The sequence below is a fragment of the Aegilops tauschii genome, chromosome 2 (assembly GCF_002575655.3).
Source record: "Aegilops tauschii subsp. strangulata cultivar AL8/78 chromosome 2, Aet v6.0, whole genome shotgun sequence".
In the NCBI taxonomy this organism is placed as follows: domain Eukaryota; kingdom Viridiplantae; phylum Streptophyta; class Magnoliopsida; order Poales; family Poaceae; genus Aegilops; species Aegilops tauschii.
The window spans coordinates 19,407,104-19,431,422 of record NC_053036.3 but is presented as its reverse complement, the minus strand read 5'-3'; the positions used below and the strand labels follow the sequence as shown (position 1 = coordinate 19,431,422).

General features: G+C 41.4%; 1 protein-coding gene across 2 annotated transcripts; it reads right to left on the bottom strand.

Annotated features, from left to right (window-relative positions):
* Positions 1 to 1,656: 1,656 nt before the first annotated feature.
* Positions 1,657 to 24,061, bottom strand: LOC109759577 (wall-associated receptor kinase 2). Of its 2 annotated transcripts, none has more exons than XM_020318399.4 (6): positions 23,211 to 24,061; positions 22,990 to 23,135; positions 16,862 to 17,558; positions 3,598 to 3,872; positions 3,139 to 3,297; positions 1,657 to 2,946 (listed from the first exon to the last, which is right to left on the bottom strand). In XM_020318399.4, exons 3-6 carry the CDS (start codon positions 17,527 to 17,529, stop codon positions 1,931 to 1,933), a joined length of 2,118 nt encoding a protein of 705 aa, XP_020173988.1. In that variant the 5' UTR covers positions 17,530 to 17,558; positions 22,990 to 23,135; positions 23,211 to 24,061; the 3' UTR covers positions 1,657 to 1,930. The 2 variants fall into 2 exon arrangements, with proteins under 2 accessions (XP_020173988.1, XP_020173989.1); XM_020318400.4 differs by having other exon boundaries at positions 22,990 to 23,127.
* Between the last annotated feature and the right edge of the window lie 258 nt (positions 24,062 to 24,319).

The following is a 24,319-nucleotide window of genomic DNA, read 5'->3' as shown; positions in this document are numbered from 1 at the left end:
ACAGGGCAGGTTCAGACCGCCTAGGTGAGAGGTGGGCCTGGCCCTGGTCGGCGTTCGCGGATACTTAACACGCTTAACGAGATCTTGGTATTTGATCTGAGTCTGGCCATTTGGTCTATACGCACTAACCATCTACGCGGGAGTAGTTATGGGTATCCCGACGTCGTGGTATCAGCCGAAGCTCTTTTGACGTCAGCGGCTGAGTGGCGTGCGCCGCATTGGACCATAAGCTCGCGCTTGTATTAAGGGGGCTAGGTCTGCTTCCGGCCGCGTACGCAACGTGCAGGTGTGCATAGGGCGATGGGCCCAGACCCCTGCGCGCATAGGTTTAGACCGGCGTGCTGACCTCTCTGTTGAGCCTAGGTGGGGCTACGACGTGTTGATCTTACGAGGCCGGGCATGACCCAGAAAAGTGTGTCCGGCCAAATGGGATCGAGCGTGTTGGGTTATGTGGTGCACCCCTGCAGGGAAGTTTATCTATTCGAATAGCCGTGTCCCTCGGTAAAAGGACGACCCGGAGTTGTACCTTGACCTTATGACAACTAGAACTGGATACTGAATAAAATACACCCTTCCAAGTGCCAGATACAACCCGGTGATCGCTCTCTAACAGGGCGACGAGGAGGGGATCGCCGGGTAGGATTATGCTATGCGATGCTACTTGGAGGACTACAATCTACTCTCTTCTACATGCTGCAAGATGGAGATGGCCAGAAGCGTAGTCTTCGACAGGACTAGCTATCCCCCTTTTATTCTGGCATTCTGCAGTTCAGTCCACTGATATGCCCCTTTACACATATACCCATGCATATGTAGTGTAGCTCCTTGCTTGCGAGTACTTTGGATGAGTACTCACGGTTGCTTCTCTCGCTCTTTTCCCCCTTTCCTTTCTATCTGGTTGTCGCAACCAGATGCTGGAGTCCAGGAGCCGGACGCCACCGTCGACGACGACTCCTACGACACTGGAGGTGCCTACTACTACGTGCAGGCCGCTGACGACGACCAGGAGTAGTTAGGAGGACCCCAGGCAGGAGGCCTGCGCCTCGTTCGATCTGTATCGCAGTTTGTGCTAGCCTTCTTAAGGCAAACTTGTTTAACTTATGTCTGTACTCAGATATTGTTGCTTCCGCTGACTCGTCTGTGATCGAGCATTTGTATTCGAGCCCTCGAGGCCCCTGGCTTGTATTATAATGCTTGTATGACTTATTTATGTTTTAGAGTTGTGTTGTGATATCTTCCCGTGAGTCCCTGATCTTGATCGTACACATTTGCGTGCATGATTAGTGTACGGTCAAATCGGGGGCGTCACAATGCCTCCGTTTTTCACGGACACGAGATTTGACATCACCAACATCCCAATCGCTCATGGCGGCCGTGCTGGGTGGAGGGCTTGCTGGAGCGGCTGGAGGTCGCCCCTGCGCGCTGCAACGCCATGGGTCCCCGCGGGGCTGGGAACCGCCTAGGGTCATGTCAGCTGGACGCCCGTAAGCCGCCGGATGTCTCTGTGCTCTCTCTCCTATACTCGTACCTTGGCACTATTGATGAGGTGGGCAATTCGCATGTGTAAGGTATTGGATGATGTGGCACATCGCTGATATGGAACAGTGTGCATGATGAAACAATAGGAAGTAGTGGGGAGCAACTTCTTAAGAATGGTAAATTTGTGAAAACGAGTGTAACAACATTACTTAATTAATGCCAGCTCGTTTCAGCCACACACAAAAAAAAAACGAGCGATCAACAATTTGCATGAAAATTCAACACCTTAATTGAGTGGTGGAGAACATAGATGTGACATAAGTAAATCTCGTCTAGATGAGAATTAGCAAATCCATATTCTTAAACTCTCATCTTATAAAAGGTGATGCCCTCGCATAAGGCCACCAACTACTTATGTAGGAGTACAATATTACATCACCTCATTTTTCTTTCAATGACATTCCAACCACTGGCTCTTACACGCTTTAAGTCTGTCCACGACTTCACCCATGGTGGGCCTGTCATTTACGTCGTTCTCATCGAGACACTGCAGCGCGATCTTGCCAACCTCCTCGAGGCACTCCATATGCTCCTCCCTATTTGCCACAATGTCTTTATCAAACATCTGCCTCGCTGACCCTTCCACGGAAGCCTTGATATATTCCATGGGAAGGCTTTGATTTCCATTGTAAATCGCCTTCTTCCGGGTGACGAGCTCCAGCAGGATGATACTGAAGCTATACACATCGCTCTTCGTGGTGAGCAGCCCGGTTTTCATGTACACGGGGTCAATGTAGTGCCTGTCCGCGATCACCCAGTTGGTGTGGTGGTCCTTGTCCATGGACAGGAGCCTCGACGTGCCAAAGTCTGACACCTTTGGCACAAACCTGTCGTCGAGGAGAATGTTAGCTGACTTCACATCGCCATGAACGATGGCCATACTCTGGCTTGCCTCCGCGTGCATGTATGCGAGGGCAACCGCAGAGTAGATGGCAATGTTGAGGCGTGTCTCGAGGGGTAGAGGGTCGTTCTTGACATGGAGCACGTCATAGAGGCTTCCCCTGGGAACGAACTCGTACACTAACATAGGAACGTCTGTCTCCAGGCAGCAACCTATAAGCTGGACCAGGTTCCGGTGGCTGATCTGGGACTGGATCTTGATCTCGTTCACGAAGGACTCCTTGTGCCGGTCATCCTTGATAGTGGTGGACTTCTTCACGGCAACACCTGCGTTCTCACCGGAGCCGGTGGTTCCCTTGTAGACTGTCCCAAAAAAGCCTTGGCCAATGATAGAAGTGAAGTTGTTTGTCATGTATCTGATCTTTGCCTTGGTGAAGATTTCGATCTTGATGCTTTTGACTAGTTGTCCGCCGTTCTTGTTGAACCTATCTCTCAGCTTTCTTTTCTCTCGCTCCATGAGTAAGAATATGAGTAGCAACGCGAGTAATGCAATGCCAATGATTGTTCCTGCGTGCAAACAGATGTTATTTGCGCAAACTTTAGAACAATTGTAATTTTTAACTTTTCACAGAATAATGTAGTACATGTACAAAACTACTAGGTGTTAAAATCCAGTGAAATAGAGATATATTTTAGAATGTGGAATTTCATATGTTATAGCATTAAGAAACTACATAGGGCATACACACAATGCCTCACCTATAACTGCTACTGCAGCCTTGGACAATAAGGGTTCACACCCCTTGTTACCGTCGTCCCGTCGTCCAAAATTGCATTTACACTCGTAATCACCTTCTAAATCGTGGCATCTCCCTCCATGACAAGGATACATGTTCTTATTTAAGCACTCATTAATATCTGAAAATTTATGGAAAAGCAGGGCATATTAATGGAAAACATGAAAATAAGTTAGTATTAATTACTTTTTAGGTTTCTATGTGCTTGCAAATAGTGAGAGAGCAAATGAGTACTAAATATTCCTGAGATCCCAAATCTTTCTCGGCAGACTGTCTATGTTCAAATCCAGAGGATACGCTAAAAATTTAAAAATGCTCAATGTCGTGAGAGGAATACACAAATGTATCAACAAATATAAATGAAAAAAAAAAGAAGTTTCTTTCAGATAATATCATCAAATGAGCAGGGAAGTGTACATACTCTTGCATCCATTTTTTATGTATGGATTGCCGGTGTATCCCTCTAAGCAGTTGCAGAAATAGCCCGTCGCGCTGTTGCTAGCATTAACGCAGTAGCTCTGGGTGCTAACACATGCGCCGTAGGGATCAATATTTGCCTTGTCAACACCCTGCGGCACCGGCGGGCATCTCCCGTCGCTAATTGACCAGTCAAGAACAAGTGGAACAACAGTGCCCTCTCCAAATCTCTTGGCGAATGTCAAATTTCCAACTAGGTCATTTTTTCTGAATTTGTACCTGTTTTACAAATCCTCAAGGAGGTGAGCTTGGTTAGTTTCCATATTAGTTTGAGTTAATTTCTTGCTTGTAGCTAGCTAGCGCGTTCAAGTTGATCTGGACTTGGCAGTGTGTGAGACCTGTTAGCACTTGCGTTTGTGTTCCCAAGCGGTAGTAGGACTACGAGCCAATTTAGGTTGAAATACCAATAAAGGTTGCCTTGTGAAGATTATAGGAAGCACGTAATGTTGACTCCGCTTTGGATTCAGTACACGTCCAAGTATGTGTGTATAAAAATCGCCAAGCCACAATGCACTGGACACGTACGAGATGTGATTTTGGCCACATGTATTTTCGTGTGCTTGTCTTGGTGATATGTGATACAATCAATCCTGAGTTCATAATTCACTCTATTTTCTTATATCATAGGATGTTCTTTGATGATAAAAATGCTAAAGAAATTTGATTGTCATATAATTCTAAATTTACAATTATTTTGGATTTGCTTGATTCTTCTTGTAAGTAAAATACACTATTTAAGATGTTGTTAATAATAACTAGCAAGATGGTCCTTGCAGCTGTGAGGGCATTATTTTTAGCACACTGAAAAGTATTAGACAAATCAACTTAAGAATTCATAAACATACATTTATATCACTAACAATAAATAATATGGTTATATAACTATCCCAAAGTTATTCTAAATAAAATATCATAATGGAAACATCTTTAACGTCTTCAATTTGTGCGCGAGTGGTAAATTATTATGTCATTTGCAAGAACACCATATACTATTGATCAGATGTAGTGTTGCCTTTACATACAACTAGATCACTACACGAGAATGAAACTTCAGATCATGAGCTAACTTGCTATTTTGTATGTTGTGATAGATGAGTGCATGGCGATAAAATATATAGTGGTGGTCACTAGTATTAGACTCGGACTTACGAAAAATCTGCATATTATGATGCAAATAATAATGAGTGTTTCATCAAAACAATGGTCAAATGTTGCTTTGACAAACTTACAAAGACATATCAATTATGGTTCAATAGAATGTGTTATGTGCAATTATGAAGAAATGCCATTCTAGTCTATTAATAATGGCTCAAAGCATAATTGTATTCTATATAATGTCGAGGACTTCATTGTGTTAGGATTTTCTGGCGTTACTATATTTTTAGGTGGCCATCTGTACTATAACAAATATCTTGTTATGTGAATACTATTAGGAAGATGTAGTTTTAGATAGAGAAATTATGGTTAAAAACAATGACACTATATGCATCTTGAATTTTTGGATGATCTTTTGAATGGAATAAGTTCCTTAATAAATTAAGTAAAAATAATTTATCCCCATTGATAGGATAGGAGACATGAATTGTTAGAACTTTACATTTACCTTTTCATCAAGTCTTCTCATCTACTCTCTCCAATCAAACATACTCGATGTGCATTCGGTAGTTATATTTGGACATAGACATGGATCCCAAAATACAACATTGAATATTGTTTTTATATTAATGATAACTTAGCAACATATATTTTCTACACAAATTTAATTATATATGTCAGCTTGCTTCATTAATTTATTTATTTTCAATATCAAAGTGAAAAGGTACACTGCAAGATTTTTGAAACATCTTCCATTAATATTTTTAGTTTATTTTCCACTAATCCTTATCACTTTGTGCGTGTTACAGTCAACTCTCCCATCATAGCATTTCACACTCCAATTCGCATGTATTTTTCATGTCATGTGACATTGAGGCTTGAACAAAGTTCTAGAACCAGTCACTAATTGTAGCATGTCTTTTAACACATGTAACCTTACTCCCATGACAACACAAAATTAATCCAATCTGTCAATACTCTTTAGTAGCACTGGTCGTCTTGGCACTGTAGACAAACACTACTTGCATATTTCTCTACTGGTGCTTGTGCAGCAGTGCGGGTGCCTCACAATCATCTACACAATATAAGGTTATGTACTACATGGATCAATGTCGATTTTGATTGAGTGTATCAGGTTTGGATTTGTGTAACTATCATCATCTGTAACATTTGTGACTTATAATAGCATGTTATATTGTGTGTAGTCCAAACAATAATATAAAAGTTTGTATGTTGGTAGATGATTACGAGGATATATATTGTATGATACGTATAGGGGTGCTTATGATTGTGGCATGTTTAGGTGTGGTAACGAAGATTAATCACATGTAGTATATATCGTAATAAAAGGATGCTCCACCATATTGATGACCAGAATTCCTAACATGCCTCTCTTTTCTCTGTTGTATGATGATTTAAATTAAAATACATATATCTTTAGTTATAACTATGATTATCATTGGCTTTGATTTGTTTGGTTCATTTACAAAGATCTAGCGATTATAGTCTAGTAACAAGTAGAGGGTTCATCGTACTAATGGTAAAAAATTACTTATAGTCAAAAACTTTTAGGATGTGATTAATATGTGCCCCTTCAGTTGTAGAAGCCAGTCTGCCAATAACAATGTGAGTATTTAGTTATGGAAGATTACTTATAGTCAAATACTTTTAGGATGTGATTAATATGTGCCCCTTCGGTTGTAGAAGCGCTCCCTCCATCCTTTTTTTGGCTCGACGCCGGCGAGCCCGGCAGCGCGCCCCCGCTCCCTCCGTCATTTTTTGGTTCAACGCCGGTGAGCACGGCCACGTGCCCCCACAGCACCGCTGCAAATCCGCTCCATCAATCCCTCTAGCTCCACTCTGATGTGCTCCATGGCCGCTGCAAGCCACCATCCAACCTCCCCCTAGAAGTTGCATCCAGCTGAGCAAGAAGCTGCAACTATCACTGGAGAAGTTGCAACCAACGAGTGGGGAGTTGTGACCGGTGCCCGGCGTATATGCGACTGTGGGCAATGGTGGAAGAAGTTCCAAATGCCGACTTCAGGTGCTAGGACTGGCGACTCTTGGTGTTGGAACCGGCAATGTCCTACGGCGTGAAAGCTGATGCTCACACCAGTGCTGGAGCTGACGTACCCCCTACGCCACGTGTTGGAGACGACGACCACAAGATTTGAGCCGACAACGGCAAGTGCTGCAACCAGCACGCATCCGTGCTGGAGACGACAGATACAATTGTTGGGAGACCTGTGGCGGCCGGCGTTCAGGATGTTGGAGCTACGGTTACAATGTGTTCGAGATACCCGTGAAGGTTTTTTTTGCTGGAACCAGCTTCAAATTTTGCTACCACTGTCTTCAGGTTTATATTGGAACAAACCAATTTTTTTGGTACCATGCTTTTTTACTTGCTAAACCAGTGTACCAACTTGCTACCACCGTATTTGATTTTTGCTAGAACTGGCCAAAATTTTGCTGCCATGTCTTCTTTTGCTGGAACCATTGTATCACTTTTGCTACAACCGTTTTGATTTTTGCTACTAATGCATTGTCGATTGTTACATACATTTTTTTCATGAGGTTACCGAGCCCGCAACTATGTATTTTTCACTGCAACTATTGTCGATTTTTGCTACTACCGGTGTCGGCATTTGTTGCTTTCATGCCCGTGCAAATAAGAGCTGCAACCAAAAACGACGACGAGCTGCAGCGGTGGTGCGTGGGTGGTTTTTCAACCAAGGTGTTGGGGGCATTGCGACATTTGCTCGAGAAGGAGATCGAGGTTTTTTTTTGGGTGCAACCCCAAACACGGCGATGACTACTTTTTTTGCTGCTAGCAACTACAGCTCCGCCCGGCTGAATTCAGAGGAGAAGGGTGCTATGCGCGTGGGGAGCGTCGGTATTCCCCTTTTTTTTATCTTGTGAGCGGTGAAGGGAAGAAGATGATACAAGGGGGGAGTCATATCTAACGGCTGTATACAAGGGAATCGGGTGGTTACGTGGTGACCAGCTCAAATTTGGGCCAGTCGACCGGCGCCTAGCACTGTCCTATAATTTAATATCTTGTACTATGATGTGTCCACTGCCGTATTAGCAAAAGTTATCAAGCTACCAATTCTAACATTTTAATGGTGGGCTTGATTGCACTTAAAATACCGTCACCGTCACCAGATCCATACGAAGTCAAGCCAACTTTCAGGACACCATATGTTGCACATATTATGGTAGGAACCTTACCGATCGATTTGTGATTCGGTCTGGTAGCCTGCATTGAAACATATATTCTTATTTTTTTTTTCTAGCACAAGTACGTAGTCTAAGTTACTTTCTATGTGATCAAGTTGACCCGGTAATTAATTAGGACCTAGTAAGTGACACATGTCAGCTACGAGCACACTGCAACTTCGAATGTTTTTTATGGCAAGTTTAGTTATGCGAAGATGGCAAGTTCAGTTGGTAAGCATGACAACTTTCGTGCTTCAGTTTATGCTTGACAGAAATTTCCATGTGTCACTGAAATTTGTTATCCTTGTGTGAGTGCATCTGCCATCGAAAAACGTCAAGGCTGGATTGCCATGCACCTGACATGTAGCACTTGTCATTTGGGATTAATTAGGTAAGATTTGATTAGTTTGAATAGGAGCGAAAGAGAGCCATGTTGTTATTTGTCTAGTACAACCTCCGTCCCAAAAACGCTATCTTACATTTGTCTAGATACAGAAAAGGACGAATTTAAGGAAGGGCGAGGGGGGGCTATACCCCCCTCAACAATCTACATCTTCTTCTATGGTAGTGGCTGCTGCAGCCAAAAAAATTCACGCCATGAGAGCTTCGCCCCTTCGTGAGTACGCTCACCCCCTCTATGCATAAAATCTAGCTCCGTCCCTGGATACAAATGTATCTAGACACATTTTAATCATAGATACATCTGTATCTAGACAAATCAAAGACAACAATCTTTTCAGGATGGAAGGAGTACTACTTGAGTTTCGGTTTGAGCAGGAAGAGATTCCTAGTCGGTTACGTGAACTAGGCATGGTTTTTACGTGCCTGCGAGGACTATATATATTGAGGGTCGTGTAGCGTAAGATTTTTTTTATGTGAATCTCTACCTAATAATAAAGGGGCTTCTATTGGTACGTCATTTAAATTGCCACCAAAGTTGTAAAATATTACCCATGAATGGCAACCATAAGTGATAAAAAAAAAATTTCACACAGGAGAATCCCCCAACTGTGCCGGCCTATGTAGTAGGGACCTTCTATATTACTCCCTACGCGCTAGGAGAAGACGGTGCACGCCCGTTTGGGCCGGCCCATGTCCGGGCGACTAGTTTTTGAAATTTCGTTTTTTATTTTCTGCTTTTCTTTTCTGTTATTGTTTTTTTGTAATTAAAATAATTTGGGACTTCTAGCAAGTTCTGAAAAACAAAAAAACAGGAATTTTGAAATAAAATATTAAATAAATCATCCAATCTTTGTGTATTAAAAAAATGACAGTGTTATTGTAAAAAAATGTTCGCTGATTCAAACACAGATTGCAAATTCGAAAAAAAATATTCGGGAATTAAAAAATGTTCATGACTTTTTGAAAGACTTGGGCATTAAATTTTTAAAGAAATTGAAAAAAAATTCGCCAATCCAAAAAATATTCAGGAACGGAAAAATATCTAAATATTGATATATTATTCGTGACATACAAAATAGTTATTCATTTATAAAATGTTAGCTGATTCAGAAAACGATCATGCATTTAAACAATGTTCGTTAAATCAAAAAAATGTTCATTAAATCAACTAATATTCGTGAATTTCAAAAATGGTTCCTAAAATTTCCAATATATTTTTTGTCTATTCTAGAAATGTTCGGCGATTCAAGAAAGTTTTTTAAATGTTTTTTCACAATTTTAAAAAATGTTTGCAAATATTATAATATGTTCACGAATTCAAAAAATGTTCTTGATTTTACAAAATGTTAGAAAATTTGTAAAAGTGTCACTAATGTCAAAAATATTCACGGTTTTAAATGTGTGCACAAGTTTAAAAAATGTTCATGATTTCTAAAATTGTTCATGATTTCACGAAATTGCGAGTGTGAGTGTATCTCGGCAATGCAGCAAAATGTTGTCTGGCCATTGGAGATTACAATTTCTTTTTTACTTCCGTTGCAACGCACGGGCCCTTTTGCTAGTTGAATAAAAAGTCAGAAGCATCCCATGTTGGGGGAAACCTAATATCGTGCTTGCTTTTGCTTCTCCGAGGCAGATTTTTTCGTTGCTACACATGGAGTTGATTTAATCTACTCGGCAACAATTTTCGAGCTTACGTTCTAGCATCTTTTCTCGAGAGGAAGTTTTTGTTTTTGCTGCTAGAACCATGAAAGACCAGGCCGCGACTTGTACAATTTTGCATCTCGCTACTTTGCGATTCATCATATTCTAATTAATGATTAGTGATACATGATTTCATTTGGTATTTTTAATACATATTAATTTGTACTTACAAAAGAGTGCATTTATACCTAACTTGCCTTACATTCCCATTACTTAGTGCGCTCTTGGCTCAAGAGTCCTTGAAACATACGTTCTGACAAGTACATCTGAATTGAACATAGGCAATGGATTTGATTGAACGTACATATTTGAAAAGGACTATACTGATAATTTTTTTTTATTTCTCGATAGCCATATGTTATAGACCCAACAATCACAATAATTTTGATGATATGGATCCAATGGTTAAGATCTATTTAGTAATGTTATGGGGATCCAATCCCTGAAAAAATTAAACACTTTGCATGGAAAGTTCTAAATGGGCCACTCCCTTGCTTTGGTATCCTATCAGATAGACATATTCCACTAATTCCCCAGTGTCCGATCTGTCCCATTGGACTTGAGGACATCCAACATACTTTATTTAGCTGTCGTTGAGCTATGGATGTGTGGACAGAGCTGGGACTACATGAAATCATAACTGATGCAATGGAGGAGGAACGGTCGGATTCTGTGGCAATGGAGATCCTGACACGGAATCATTCGGTCCCGGACGAATTACTTATAGCATAATTGATCATGCATGGTAGCTTCTTGGTATATTTGGTGGCAAGGCCTCCAACATTACAGAATAGTTGTTTCTATCAAAGTACCGGTGATGAATTATACCAGAGCACATACATCAAAGCAGGCTATGAGGACGCAAGATCATATGTGGAAGAAGCTGGGAAGTGTGTTATTGAAATTAATGTAGATGCGGCATTTCATATGAAACACTTACGGGTGCTACAGGCTCGATTGCTCGTGACGGAAAAGGTACCTTTATAACTGCAACTAATTGGTTCCTTCCACATATCGGTTGTGTCAATGCGGCAGAGGTAACAGCAATCAGAAATGGATTATACTTAGCAGGATGAATTAGGTGTAATAAGTTGATGATAGAATCTGACAACTGTTTTGCGGTGGAGGCAAATCAGCAAGGAGGCAACCATGTAGGTTCTGTGTGGCTATAGTACTCGAATGCAAGGAGCTGGCCCTAGATTTCGCAAAGATATCATATGCCCACTCTCTTTGAGAAGCAAATGAAGTTGTTGATGTGTTAGCGAAGAATTCTTTTAGCGGAAAATGTTCTGCATTCTGGCACTCAATGATGCCTGATTTTACTTCTCAAGCTCTTGTAAATGACCTATGGATTTTCTGAGAAACAAAGTCTTTACTCCTTCAAAAAAAAGAATGTGTAGATCTAACCTACTTATTTATGTACTTTATGTAAATCTAACATATGTGATCTATTAAACTATAAGTCCAATACAACTATGATGATCGAACTGATATGATTTGTGTAGGTACAATTACATAGATCTAACACATACAATTTGTTTAGGTTCGTTTATGTGGGTCCAGCAGATGTGATCTATAAAAATAAATCCAACATTCAAAATGCTATTGATGATGTGGATCAACATGGTGTCTCGAAAAGAACCCCTAATTGTGCTTTAAGTATATAATAGATAGATAATGCTAATAATAAGTAGTACAAGTAGAACAAAGCAATACACACATATGAGACGTAGCCCTGCTGAAAGTGGTGTTGGGGTGTTCGGGGAGGCCCTGACCTACCGATGGGATTCATAGTCTTATCTTCTTGGGGTAGATAATTCTCAGTTCGGTGTTTGGGGAGGCCTTGAACTACCAATGGGAGCCATAGTTTTATCTTGGAGTGGATAATTCTCCCGGTGTGGAAGAAGATCTCCATGCCTTGCCCTCATCCTGGTGATGCTTCTGTGTACCATCAGGAGGCATGTGAATAATGGTGTGTCCTCAAATCTGGTTCATCGAGTCTGGCTTTTTTCTCTGCAGGTTGTTTCGGTCGATCTCATGCGGAGCAAAAAAATGTGGTTGTATGTCTTGTTCCTCCGACTCCAACTCCGACTACTAAAAGTTGGCTAGACTCAGTCTCATCGGAGAGTGTGGAGGTTTGTATTCCTCGACTCTTTTTGACTGAAACTAGAACCTTCTACTGGCCTTCCTTGTTGTCTTCTTCTCCGGGGCAACGGTTTACCGTGCAAATCGCGACCACAGGCATCTCTTATAGTATACATATATGAGATTTTTTGACCTATGTTTCTACGAGCTCCTAAGTTTAAACAAGTTTTCTCTCCTGGGACAGAGGCCCAAAGGCGACAACGAACTTCACCCACAACGCGCCGCCGGTGGATGCTCAAGGGAGAAGACAACAACAACATGAAGGATTTGTATGTATTTTTTAATTTATATAAGCATGTTTTATAAGGGTTTATGCTAGTTATATATGTCCTTTGCCTTTTCGCAAAAAAATGCAGTAAGAGTACTTTAGTCAACTAAATTAGCAACATGGATTAGTGAGCTGGTCTTATAGGTAAAGTTTTAGATGGTGAATTCACATTGGGTTTGGAGCTAATTAAGAGATGGCAGAAGGATATAGATGTAAGTAGACAGAATAAGTTTTAATTTGTACTAATTTTAGTTTTGTCCCCCGATTATATACCATGATTTGTGTTCTTTTCCGTCGACCAATCGGTTGTCTTTCTATCGGATCGCTAGTGCTTCTATAGATCCGCCCATTAATTGTGAGGCCCCTTTTTTCCTTGTTTTGAATTTCTTTTGCACTCTCCTAGCTATATCCATCATGTATCCCCCATGGTAGAGGCATACGTGACATGTTTAGACAACATGTGAATCAATGTCACTTAGATGTATATACACTAATTCATAGTACTGTTTTATAATTAACTAGATAATCAACGAATGTTTGCTGGGAGGGATGGAAACTGCGAACATTTTGATGGAACATTTAGTTGACGCGAGGATGGCAAATATGGCAATTTTAGTTTGCAAGCATGGCAAATTTTAGACGGAAAACAGAACTGCGGTGGAGTTGTCATGCTCGGCCAACACAATTTGCCATCGAAATCATTCGTGAATTCCATCCCTCCCGGTGAATGTTCACTGACTATTGGGGTCCTTATAACTGAAGCTTTATGTTTTCTAAATCAAAGGATATGAATATGATCATTGTGGATACAATTTTAATAGTACTTCATTCCCCACAATTATATGTCTAGATTTATTGGGTTCATATGGACATGTTTAGTATTTTTTTATTAGGAAAATACTTCTTGTCTAGATGAGAATTAGCTAAGTCACATCTAACTTCCTAACCACAAGATTTATTTTTTCATGATCCATGCATGTTTGAGCACGGCTCGCGCTGCGTCGTCGTGCATACACAAGTCGTTGTGTGTGTTCCTATTGCAATGTGTTGTTGTGTTGGATTTTCGTTTTCTTGTTTGTTTGGCTTGGCTGTTCACCTCATGTAAGGGCCATGTGTGAGCTCTTTTTTCCTGTCAGAGGATGTGTCCCGTTGTGTGGTGTTTTGGTGAGTTATCTTATTCATTGTATTTTCTTTTTGCTTTGTTTTGCCTTTCGAGGGAGAGAGGTAGAGAACAGAGTATATAGGAGCTAGATTGCCTTGGCTTATCGATACATGTCTATTAAGCTATTCCCTTCTGCTAGTGTTTTTTCAACGTAAATGTTGTTATGTATACATGGTAACCATCTGTAACAGGAGTTCTATATATTTTTTTCGTATTTTATAGGCAAACCTTTTTGATCTGATTGCACATCTACCCTCGACAAATGTCTCCCTTGGATCCGGTTGCATGTTTATTTTCAACATGCAATTTATTCTAAACATACAACTTATCCGATCCTGACCCATTTGCATGTCCAGCCTCGACATGCAACTCGTCTGATCTCGTTGCATGCTCACCCTTGATATGCAATTAGGTCTACCCATTTTTGTTTGAATTGCATGCCCACCTTCGACATGCGACAATGGAGACTACCCCTTTTTATCCGCCTTTTTCCGGTTTACAAGTACACCGTTGATACACAACTGGTTCTCATACATTTTTGTCTTATATGCAAATCCATCCTTGACACGTAGTTGGGGGCGACCACTCTTTTGCCAGTTGCAACTCGACCCCTGACATGCAATGAGTGGCCATGGGCCTGCCTTTTTTCTTGTTCGAGTTACAAGTCCACCCTGGATACGCAACTGGAGCCCAACCCACTTTTATCATAGCTGCAAGTCCAACTACCCATTGACATGCAATTGGGTGCCCTCGTTTTTTATGCCATCAGCAAGTCCTCGCATTTTCTTGTCTGAGTGCAAGTGCACCATCAGCAGGCAACTAGGGTCCAACCCATTTTTTCCCTAGTAGCAAATCCAACTACAACCCTATACACAATTGGGGGGCACCTATTTTTTGCGAGTTGCAAGACCACCCTAGGTACGCAACTGGATGCCCGACCGAATTGTCCTAGTTGCAACTCCATCCTCGATATGCATCTGGGTTCCGACCCAATTTTCTCCTAGTTGCATGTGCAACCTCTACAGGCTTGCAACTCTACCCCCGACATGTAAATGGGGTGGCCACCTTTTTTCTTGTCCCAGTTGGAAGTCCACCATTGACAAACCAATGGGGCCCAACCCATTTTTGTCCTAGATACAGGTCCATCTACACCCCTGACATGCAATTGGCGGGGCCACCTTTTTGTCGCAGTTGCAAGTCCACCCTCAATAAACAACTGCGGGCCCGACCAATTATGTCCCGGTTGCAACTCAACCCTCGATACACAACTGGGCCCCGACCCATTTGTCTGCCAGTTGCAAGTATGTCCTTGACACGCAACTAGGCCTGACCCATCTTGGTCCCAGTTGCAAGTCCACCCATGACATGCAGTTGCAGGTCCACAACAAGACTGCAATTAAAGGCGGGAGGGGGGTTGTCGGCCAGTTCCACCTCAACATTTAAAAAAATATTCTTGACTTTTTATTAAAAGTCATAAAAAATTCTTACAATTTTGAATTTTTAAAAATCAAATTCATGTTTTTTTTAATCGTGACATTTTTTTTCAAATTCAAAGACATTTTTAAGTTTACAAACGTTTTAGTATTTGCTAACTTTTTTGAGTAGGTATCAAGTGATTTTCCTAATGTGCATACATGCATGCATAGGCAACTGATTTGCAGCTAAGCTAGTGGATAGATTGCGTGATCGTGTAAGTGTGCCTTCATGCGGATAGTGGCCAGAGTGAGTGAGTGTTGTATGTTTGTGTTCGACGCAAGTTTTTTTTTCTAGTTACTGTTTCTTTTCGGTTCAGGCCGGAAAACCCGGCTTTCAAAAACTCTCGGAATTTTTTATATTTTTGTCCGAAATTTTTAAACAAAATACGAGTTCAAAAAATTCTAGCTTCTAAATATGTATACTCCCCCTGTTTCTTTTTGTAAGGTGTTTGTGCATTTCTGCTAATTCTCTGCAATTCCTTTTTAGACCTTCAGAAAAATGAAAAGTATCTCTCTTTCGGTTACATGTATCTCTGCTTCTAGAAAAATTGGAAAGTGCATCTCTCCCGATTACCCATATTTCTTTCTTTTCTGGCCTAATTGACTTACTTGCCACAAACCAACGAATTATCCAAAGGGTAATTTCATCCTAAATTCTCTATAATAACGTGTCTTGGTCACCGTTGCCCAAAAAATTACATTTTACATAAAGGAACGAAGGGAGTATAAATTAACCCTTTCTTTTTGCAACAACTACTTTCCATTCTAGTGGTTAGGATGACTCTTTCATTACAGAAGAGTGTCCTATTGATTCCTGCCGTCTGCAGCGCGGCCAAATTTTGTGTATGGAGCGTTGAATGACAATAAAAAGATAGAAAATATTAAGTTCCCATGATGGGGAATGATCCCTGGAAGTCTAGTAGCTTCCCAGTTCTACCTGCAAGGTAAGACCTGTGTTTGGATGGCATACACGTACGTGCTGTATTTGACCTTGTTCGGTCCTTTAAATTAAAAAAACTTTATTTTTTGGTTTGTATTACAAATTTTTGGGCTACATGAAATTTTTGAAAACCGTCTGGTTTCCAAATATCTCTGGTTGGATGTAAAAAAACAAGCACAAGATGGCTGATGTGTTGCGCTTATGTCATACTTAGACGTGTCATAACCATGTCACATATAGATGAGCCCTAGACTTTCCCTTAAGAAAATACAATACTCCAACATTATTAAGGTTTACTACCGTAATTATTTTTATACTCCCTCCATTACTTTTTACCCTGCGCATAAGATTTGTGTCAAGTCAAACTTTGTAAAGTTTGATCAAATTTATATTGAAAAATATCGACATCTACAATTATAATGAATCTAATGATATTGATTAGTATTATGAATATTGATACTTTCTTTTATATGTTTGGTGGAATTAGAGATACATTGACTGCAGACTAAAAAGGAAGAGATAGAGTACTAATAGTTTTGCCATTAAGTAATAATTAGTGTCGGCTGTGTGCATCTTAGTTATGCAGAGACCAGGTGTAATACTTAAACCTTTTAAATAATAAAGCAACCCTTATCGGAAAAGTAATAAAAAAATTCAACTTGAAAAGGTAATAATTAGTGAAGCAAGAATAGCTAGCAGTACAATTTATATGCATATATAACCCTTTGAATGGCCATATAATATAATCAATATATATATATAACTATATAAAAATAAGAAACAAGTAGTAGTACATACCAGCCTTTTGTGGCGACGAAGGCATATTGGCACAGGTTGCCAGGCACATGATAGTCGCTCTCCTCCGCCCAGTCGGACCAACTCACGTTGACTAGGAAGAGGCCGGGCATTATTGACGCCTCGCAGCAGCCGTGCCCGCTGCAGGGTGCGCCGTCATCTGCCGTTTCGTTCACGCTAGCACACGTGGTGATGCAGCCGGTGTGGTAGTCGGTGCCGCTGTGCCCAACGAGCTGGGCCAGTGAATTACACCCGACGGACGTGAACACGTTATCCGACGGCGACACCAGGAACGTGGTGCTGCTGACGCTGAGTTCCATGCTCTGCGTCTGCGCGTAGATTGTATTGTTGCTGCCCGGCACGCGGCAGCTGTAGGTCAGGAAGGTGTAGACCACCATCTGCGCCGTCTCCAATGTGATGTTGGCGATCAAGATGTTGCCCAACTGGAGGCTCGGAGGGCTCGTCGTCTCGTTGCAGGTGACTTCGAAGTCGGCGTCCATGGAGCACCCAGGGCCGATGCCGAATGGGTAGTGGATCTCTACGTCCCCGCACTTTGCAGGACAGTTGGTCCGCTCGGCTGCTGGCGACACCGGCTGGCCGGAGACACCAGCAGCGAGGACCGCCGCACAGGAGACAGCAAGGAGAAGCACTGCTTGTGGCATGGCTAACATCACTGTGGGCTGCTTCCTCTGATCTCCGTCTGTAGAAGTAGAAATACATATATGCGATGTGAGGCAGGAACTTGCAAGTAAGTTCAATTACTATTTATATACCCGCAAAAAAAAGTTCAATTACTATTTAACTAACACTGAACAGAAATGCACCCACGGTCAAAAATCCAGAAGAACAGAAGCTAAGCAAACCCTAAGTGGGAAAGCTATGAACAAGGCCTACTGAAACGCGAATAAAAATGCAGAAAACAGTACTGTGCAGCTACGCTAATAGATTCAGGCAGTGCAGATAGTAGTTCTCAGATACAGTACAAAAGAAGACCAAATAGACTGTAACCTGTGCTACTCTGGTGGAAGTTGACTCCGGAATTGGCTATATGTCAAAATAATCCGAGATAGTATCCAAATTTCATGATTCAAGTTGAGAACTTGATGAACCCTCTGAACGACTTAGAGTCTGACATGAGAATAATGGATTATAAACTGATGAAAATAAAAATGTTTTGTAAAACTCGACTTCAGAGATCTAAGAATGGATTATCTCGTGATTGTGATGCTTAAAGTCAGTTCGGATTAAAACTAGCAACCACTATATACTTCGTATATAAGTGGATGCTACTGAGTGTTCAAACTTCAGAGATCTAAGAATGGACTGAACCAAGCATAATGGAGTTTGAATCTTCGTTCAAATGAAATTGTCAAGGAATTCGATTTCATTGGGGATAGTGAAGATGCTTGTGTTTACGAGAAAATAAGTGGGTGCATGATATTATTTCTAATTATTGTGTGTGCATAACAGATTGTTGATTGGAAATATTATAAATGTCTTGACACAAATTAGGACTTAATTAAAAATAGTTTTTAATAAAGTACTTGACAAGATAGCATTACTACTAGGCATAATGATATATGGAGATACTAGTGCCTAATAGGGCTAAGCAAAAATACATATTGACAAGATACTAAAGTGATTTGGTATGGAAAACACCAAGAATAGTTTCTTGCCGAGGTCACATAGAAAGAATTTTATTTAAGAATCAATGAATATTGATGAGCAAACTATATGATTGAGATGCCATTCACATTTGTGTTTGAACTAATATATATTCCATGGTATGTAAACAACTAGATATATTCAAGATATGCAAGTACTCCAAGTAAGTTGCGAGCAAGTTACCAGAGTGACCAAGGTATTGGTCATAGGAAAGCAAGTGAAAATGTGGTCAAGTACTAGTGTAGGAATCATGATATGTGTCTTGCATACACAGAATATGAAGAGATCATTGTAAGTAGTTACATCAATGCAGTTTTCATCAGTGCTCCAAGCGAATTTTTGATTTCAATTAAGGTTTTGTGTATTACATTAAGTGGTGGCGCAGTAAATTGTTCCAAACAGTTATTGCAGCAAACTTTATAACAAAGAGGCTAAGTATATTGTTTCTTTAGAAGTAAGCAATGGAAGGTCATGGATCAAATAGTTCATTCATGAACTTGGTATGATTTCGAAAGGATTGAGCCAATGGAGCACTATTGTATAATGATAGCTCAGATGCTTAACCTAAGGAATCAAAGGTCCTACCATTGATTCAATATATACATTAAGATACACAGATATGCAAAGAGACACACGAACTGAATTTGTCAGATCCATACAACAAAGTCTATACCACAACCGAAGCATAATTTACAACGATTTGCCATTGGTATAAAGGACAATAGTTTTAACTACATTATTAACTCTAGTGCAAGTGGGGGACTGTTGCAAATATGTCCTAGAGGCAATAATAATTGTGTTGTTATTTATTTCCAGGTTTGTGATTAATGTGTATATTCTATTCTATAACTGCTATGGTTCTCGAATATGTGATTCGGAGGAAAACTCATAAGCACGTGTAGAGTTATAAACGGTAAAACAAGATTCCTAGTCTTGCCTCTAGGACTAGCTCAAAGTGTTGACTGATTATTCCGTTTTCCTAATCATGGGCATGATCATAATGCCCGCAACATTTCAGAGCATGATGTTGGAAGAACACTCGTGTTGAATTGACCCAAGTTGTTTGTTATACATAGAGATTATGTCGTCTAAAGTCTATAGTCCATAACATAGGAGTTAACGTATGTATGATTCCTTAAACCATGAGAGTATCAAGTCAGTCCATACCGGAAATAAGCTTCCATTAACCAACTGGTGCAGCGAAATCGCTAGCAACGAAACTTGAAAACAAAGTCTGGCATATGCTCTCGTCCAAAACTTGGCTAGTTGAGTAGTTGATTAATGAGAGAGAAACTATATATATGACTTCATAGCTATATGCACATCCCAGAAGACCTTTCATGCCCCTAGACTCCTGAGCCATCCGATCTAGATTTTGGAATATTCCAGGCCGTTGGATGCACTCTAAATCTCGTGTGGGCCTATGAACCGGCCGGATGTCCTATGGGCTGCCATGTCGGTATAAAAATCGCATGTCATGTGATAGTCTATCTTCCCTCAAAAAAAAGTGATAGTCTATCTCTCCGTAGAATGCTTTTCTTGGCCTAGTGGTCTTGTACCGTCGGTGTCGAACGTAGCATTGTTATTTTATTTTATTTTTGCGAAAAAAAGGTAGCATTGTTGACCTTCACCCACGCTCATGTCCATATGTAACAGAATACTAGTATAAGATTCCAGCTAGGTGACTTGTGTACTCAGTGTGGAGTAGTGTTGGAACTGATCTTGACCCACGCTCTCGTCCAAACCTAACCTAGTAGAATGGGTCAATAATCAGAGCCATGGAATACTTATCAACACAATGGGTCACGGTAGTCTATTTCTCCATGGAATGCTTTCCTTGGACCAAGTGTCTTGTGCTGTCAGTTTCGTACCATTGTTGTTCTTGACCCACACTCTTGTCTGTAACATAGTTGTGGTCGGTTACTAGAGAAAATACTTTTCTAAGTTTCCAACCTACATATCTTGTGCACTGATTGCCATGGAAAACTATGTATCTAATCACGATCCACGCTCCCATCCAAACCGAACCTGGTCGAATGAGTTGGTTAGCCTACTGCAATTTTAACAACTACAATTGTTCAGGTGATCGACGGAACCAAATATATCTGGTTTCAAAAGCTGTCGAAGTTAAGGGACAAAAACCACACTGTTCAACAACTTTATTTTATGTTTGTAGCTCTTTTGATGTGATTCCGTGTCCATGTTTTCTCCGGGCATGAGCTTTCCACCATTGTTCATAGTCTCTGTTTGAGGAGTTAAATCGGATTTGGCCCTACCCTCATCTAGTTTAGCTCCTCAAGAAATTTAGGAGGCACGTCGGCCACCTCTTGATATTGAGGGCCAAAAGGAGTTCTTAGCAAAAATAAACTCCTCCCGTGTGCGTCCGCCTCTCTCCCCTGCTCAGCCGCATCCACGTCGATGCCACCATCTTTGCATCCGGCACCCAGCAGCCCCTGCCTCACTTTGATTCGATCGCCGGAAGAGGATAGCACTTGTACTTGTGGCACAGAAGAGGATAGCTTCTTAATGAACCAGCAGGAACGGCTGATTTATAGAGGAAAAAAAGTGTACCATTTTTGCCACTTACGGGTGGCATTGATGGGTAATTTGGATGACTGTGAACGGGCGGAATCACGCCGTGCTATGGGCTGCATGTGACCTGTCGCGGTGTGCTAGTGGGCTGCATGTGACTGTCCTAGACGGCTTGGGTTGGGTGGCTACAGCCAAGTGGATTGTGGTTGTCTCCCCTTTACGAGTGTACCCGTGTCTGGCTGTGTAGCTTGTACTCGGTTGGTTGCGAGATGCAGCAAAAAAGCTCGTTTGTGGGTTTTGATGACTGTCATCCCCGTCAGTCTGCCTTACGATGAAATGCAATCTACGCACACTATATGGTTTTCCACTGGCGGCGGTGGGACTTCTAGTCCAGCATTTGTACCTGCAGGGACGTGGAAAGTGCTGAGGACAATACATGATCTCGAGTTCCTAGTCTAGAGCACCCCGGTTAAAATCCTAGGTATGATTCGATTTGGTTTTACTTTGAAATGGCAATGTTTTCCGTCGTTACCTTGTTAAAGGCATTGCTTGGATATGCTCAAACTTGTTCATTAGGGTGAAAACCTAGAATCTTTTTGGTGCCGGCGGCGTTTGAGCGTCTTTTTCTTCATGAAGTCGTTGTTGTTGAAGAACATTTCTGACTATCCATGTGGTGTCAAAATATGATTGATGTGGATATGGTCATTCATAGTCTGTCGATCTTGGATCATTTTGGGGGTTTTTCCCTCGCTTAGGCATAACTATGGTCTTATATGACTTTGTTGTTTGCCAGCAGGTTTATGTGCATCCTAACTATGCATAGGTCGGGTATGCACACGTTGTGTTTGTATCCCTTGGATGCTTCATTTGAGTAAATAAATTCACTCTTTGTCGAAAAAATGTCTGAAGTTAAACTTCGTAAAGTTTGACCAACTTCATAAAAAGAAATATTAACATATATAATACAAAATTAATATCATTCGATGCGCCATGCATTTGATTTTCATATTGTATAACTTTTTTAGGTTAGATGTTAATGTTTTTTATATAAATTTGGTCAAACTTTTATGTAGCGTGACCTTATATGTCTTTTTCCCTTGTTGAAAACACACAAAATTGTCTAAGAGCGAACGGGCTGCCGCACATCCCATGCACACGCACACGTCAAAGAGCATCTATGGCCAGACTTCTCAAAGGCTCTATATACATGTAGGCCGACTGTCCGATTAGTGACTAGTCATAAAAATGTGACCCAGCCGGGATCGTCAAATCGTCTTTATACGTCCGGACTGATCGGCACCCTTCATATGCAGCCCAAATGTGGGGTAGATATGAGGAGGCCCGGACACGCCCGGGCATGTCGACCATGTCGGGTACGGCTCACGCTGGTCCATCCTGACCACACATATATTCGTGCACATCCGCATCCTGGACAAAACCCTAGTCACTCCATTCCACCCCCAAGCTCCGTTTCGGCTATCTCTAGTCTTCTCTGGCATGACGGGTAGCGGATTCGACTCCAAAATCTCCCGATCCGTCGACTGGGACATCATCCAGTGTCGGGACAAGGATGATATGGCCGTTTGCATGGCTCGCGGCTGCTCCAGGGAAGAGTGCACCTGGCGGTCAGAGTCGATCCGATGGGAATCCATTGCGTCCGCACAAATGGCGCTCGGATCTGCCGGGGTTGGTGGCTCGAGCTGCGTGCCCTCTGCCTCATCGGTATAATCCAAAATGATGGCTTTATATAGATGCAAAATGTATAATTCACGACACGATACTCGGGCCACTAAATTACGTGCAAAACTCAGACTAAACATGCAGATACATGAATCAAGATTAAAGCTAACAGAAACCACACAAGTGGCCCAAACTTCCTAGGATGATATCGCAGAATGAACGTTGAAATGCTTGGCCATAGTAGTAAACAATACTCTTTTGTTTCCTCCGTTAGTCTTTTAACAGAGAGTCTTCAACTGAGAGACAGATTCAGTTTGCTGATTCCATCTGTACTCCCAACCAACCGCGCCGAGCTCAAATTCATCAACGCGGTTCACATCACACACTGCTAGCTGCAAAACTGACCACAATCGTTCTCAGATATTGAAAGATCGAAAACGAGGAAGAGAAGAGGAAGAGTAAGAACTGCACGTACCTGTACTAATCTGGTCGAATCAGCTTCGTCGTCTCCACTCCCCACCCAGGCTTGGATTTTTGGAGTTTCTTCTTCTCCGAGCAAAACTTGAGAGATGTCTCCAAGATGAGCAGAAGTTCGTGGCAATGAGTAGGCGAAACGTGCAGAAATAGAGAAGCTATATAACCTATCTCAAGGTCCAAGTGTACTCCAATGATTGGCGATAATATATCACCAAACAGCTCCAAGTCGCCGTATATACTAGCTTTAAAATACTGTTTACTCCATTATAAGCGATAAATAATCATCCATAGCAACTACCAAGAACCTTCGGCCTCGGCTCTTCAAGTTTGACAAAGGAGCTCTACTATTGGTCTGTTCCTCCTCAGCGATGTCCTCACGGCCACCTACCATGCGCTTCCAAGAGATATTCCCTCCGTTTCCTTTTTATTTTGCATATAAGTTTTGTCATAAGTTAAACTTTGTAAAGTTTGACCAAACTCATATTAAAAGAGATAAACATTTACAATAGTACAGATATACAATATGTAAATTAGTTCCATGATGTTGATTGGTATTGTGATTGTTAATATTTTCTCATATATACTTGGTCAATTTTTTTTCAAAGTTTGATTTAGGTTAAATCTTATAGTCAATATAAAATGAAAGGGTGGGAGTACTATATATCTCTTTGTTTATACGAGGGTAAAACTCCGGTTCACTATGACGATAAAGAGTTTCCCCTAGATTTATATTATAAAGCAACCATCCGATATAATTAGCTCGCTGGGACCGCAGTACAAACAAGCCCAAAAGAAAAAACAAAAGAAAGAAAAGAGAAACAAATGCCGACACAGGCAGATCGACAAAGAGAAGATGACCGGCAACCGCTGCACCCACCGGAGAAGTACCACCGCGCCCCGGTATGCGGAGGGCGGTGGGGAAGGGATATACCCGACGCCCTTCAGGAAGGTCCGCCCACTATTAGAAAACAGGGCTTTGGTCATAGGGCAATATTCACATTAGTCCCGGTTCAGTCACGAACCGGGACTAATGTGAGCATTCGTCCCAGTTCGTGCGGCTAAGGCATTAGTCCCGGTTTATCTGGGCCCTTTAGTCCCGGTTGGTGC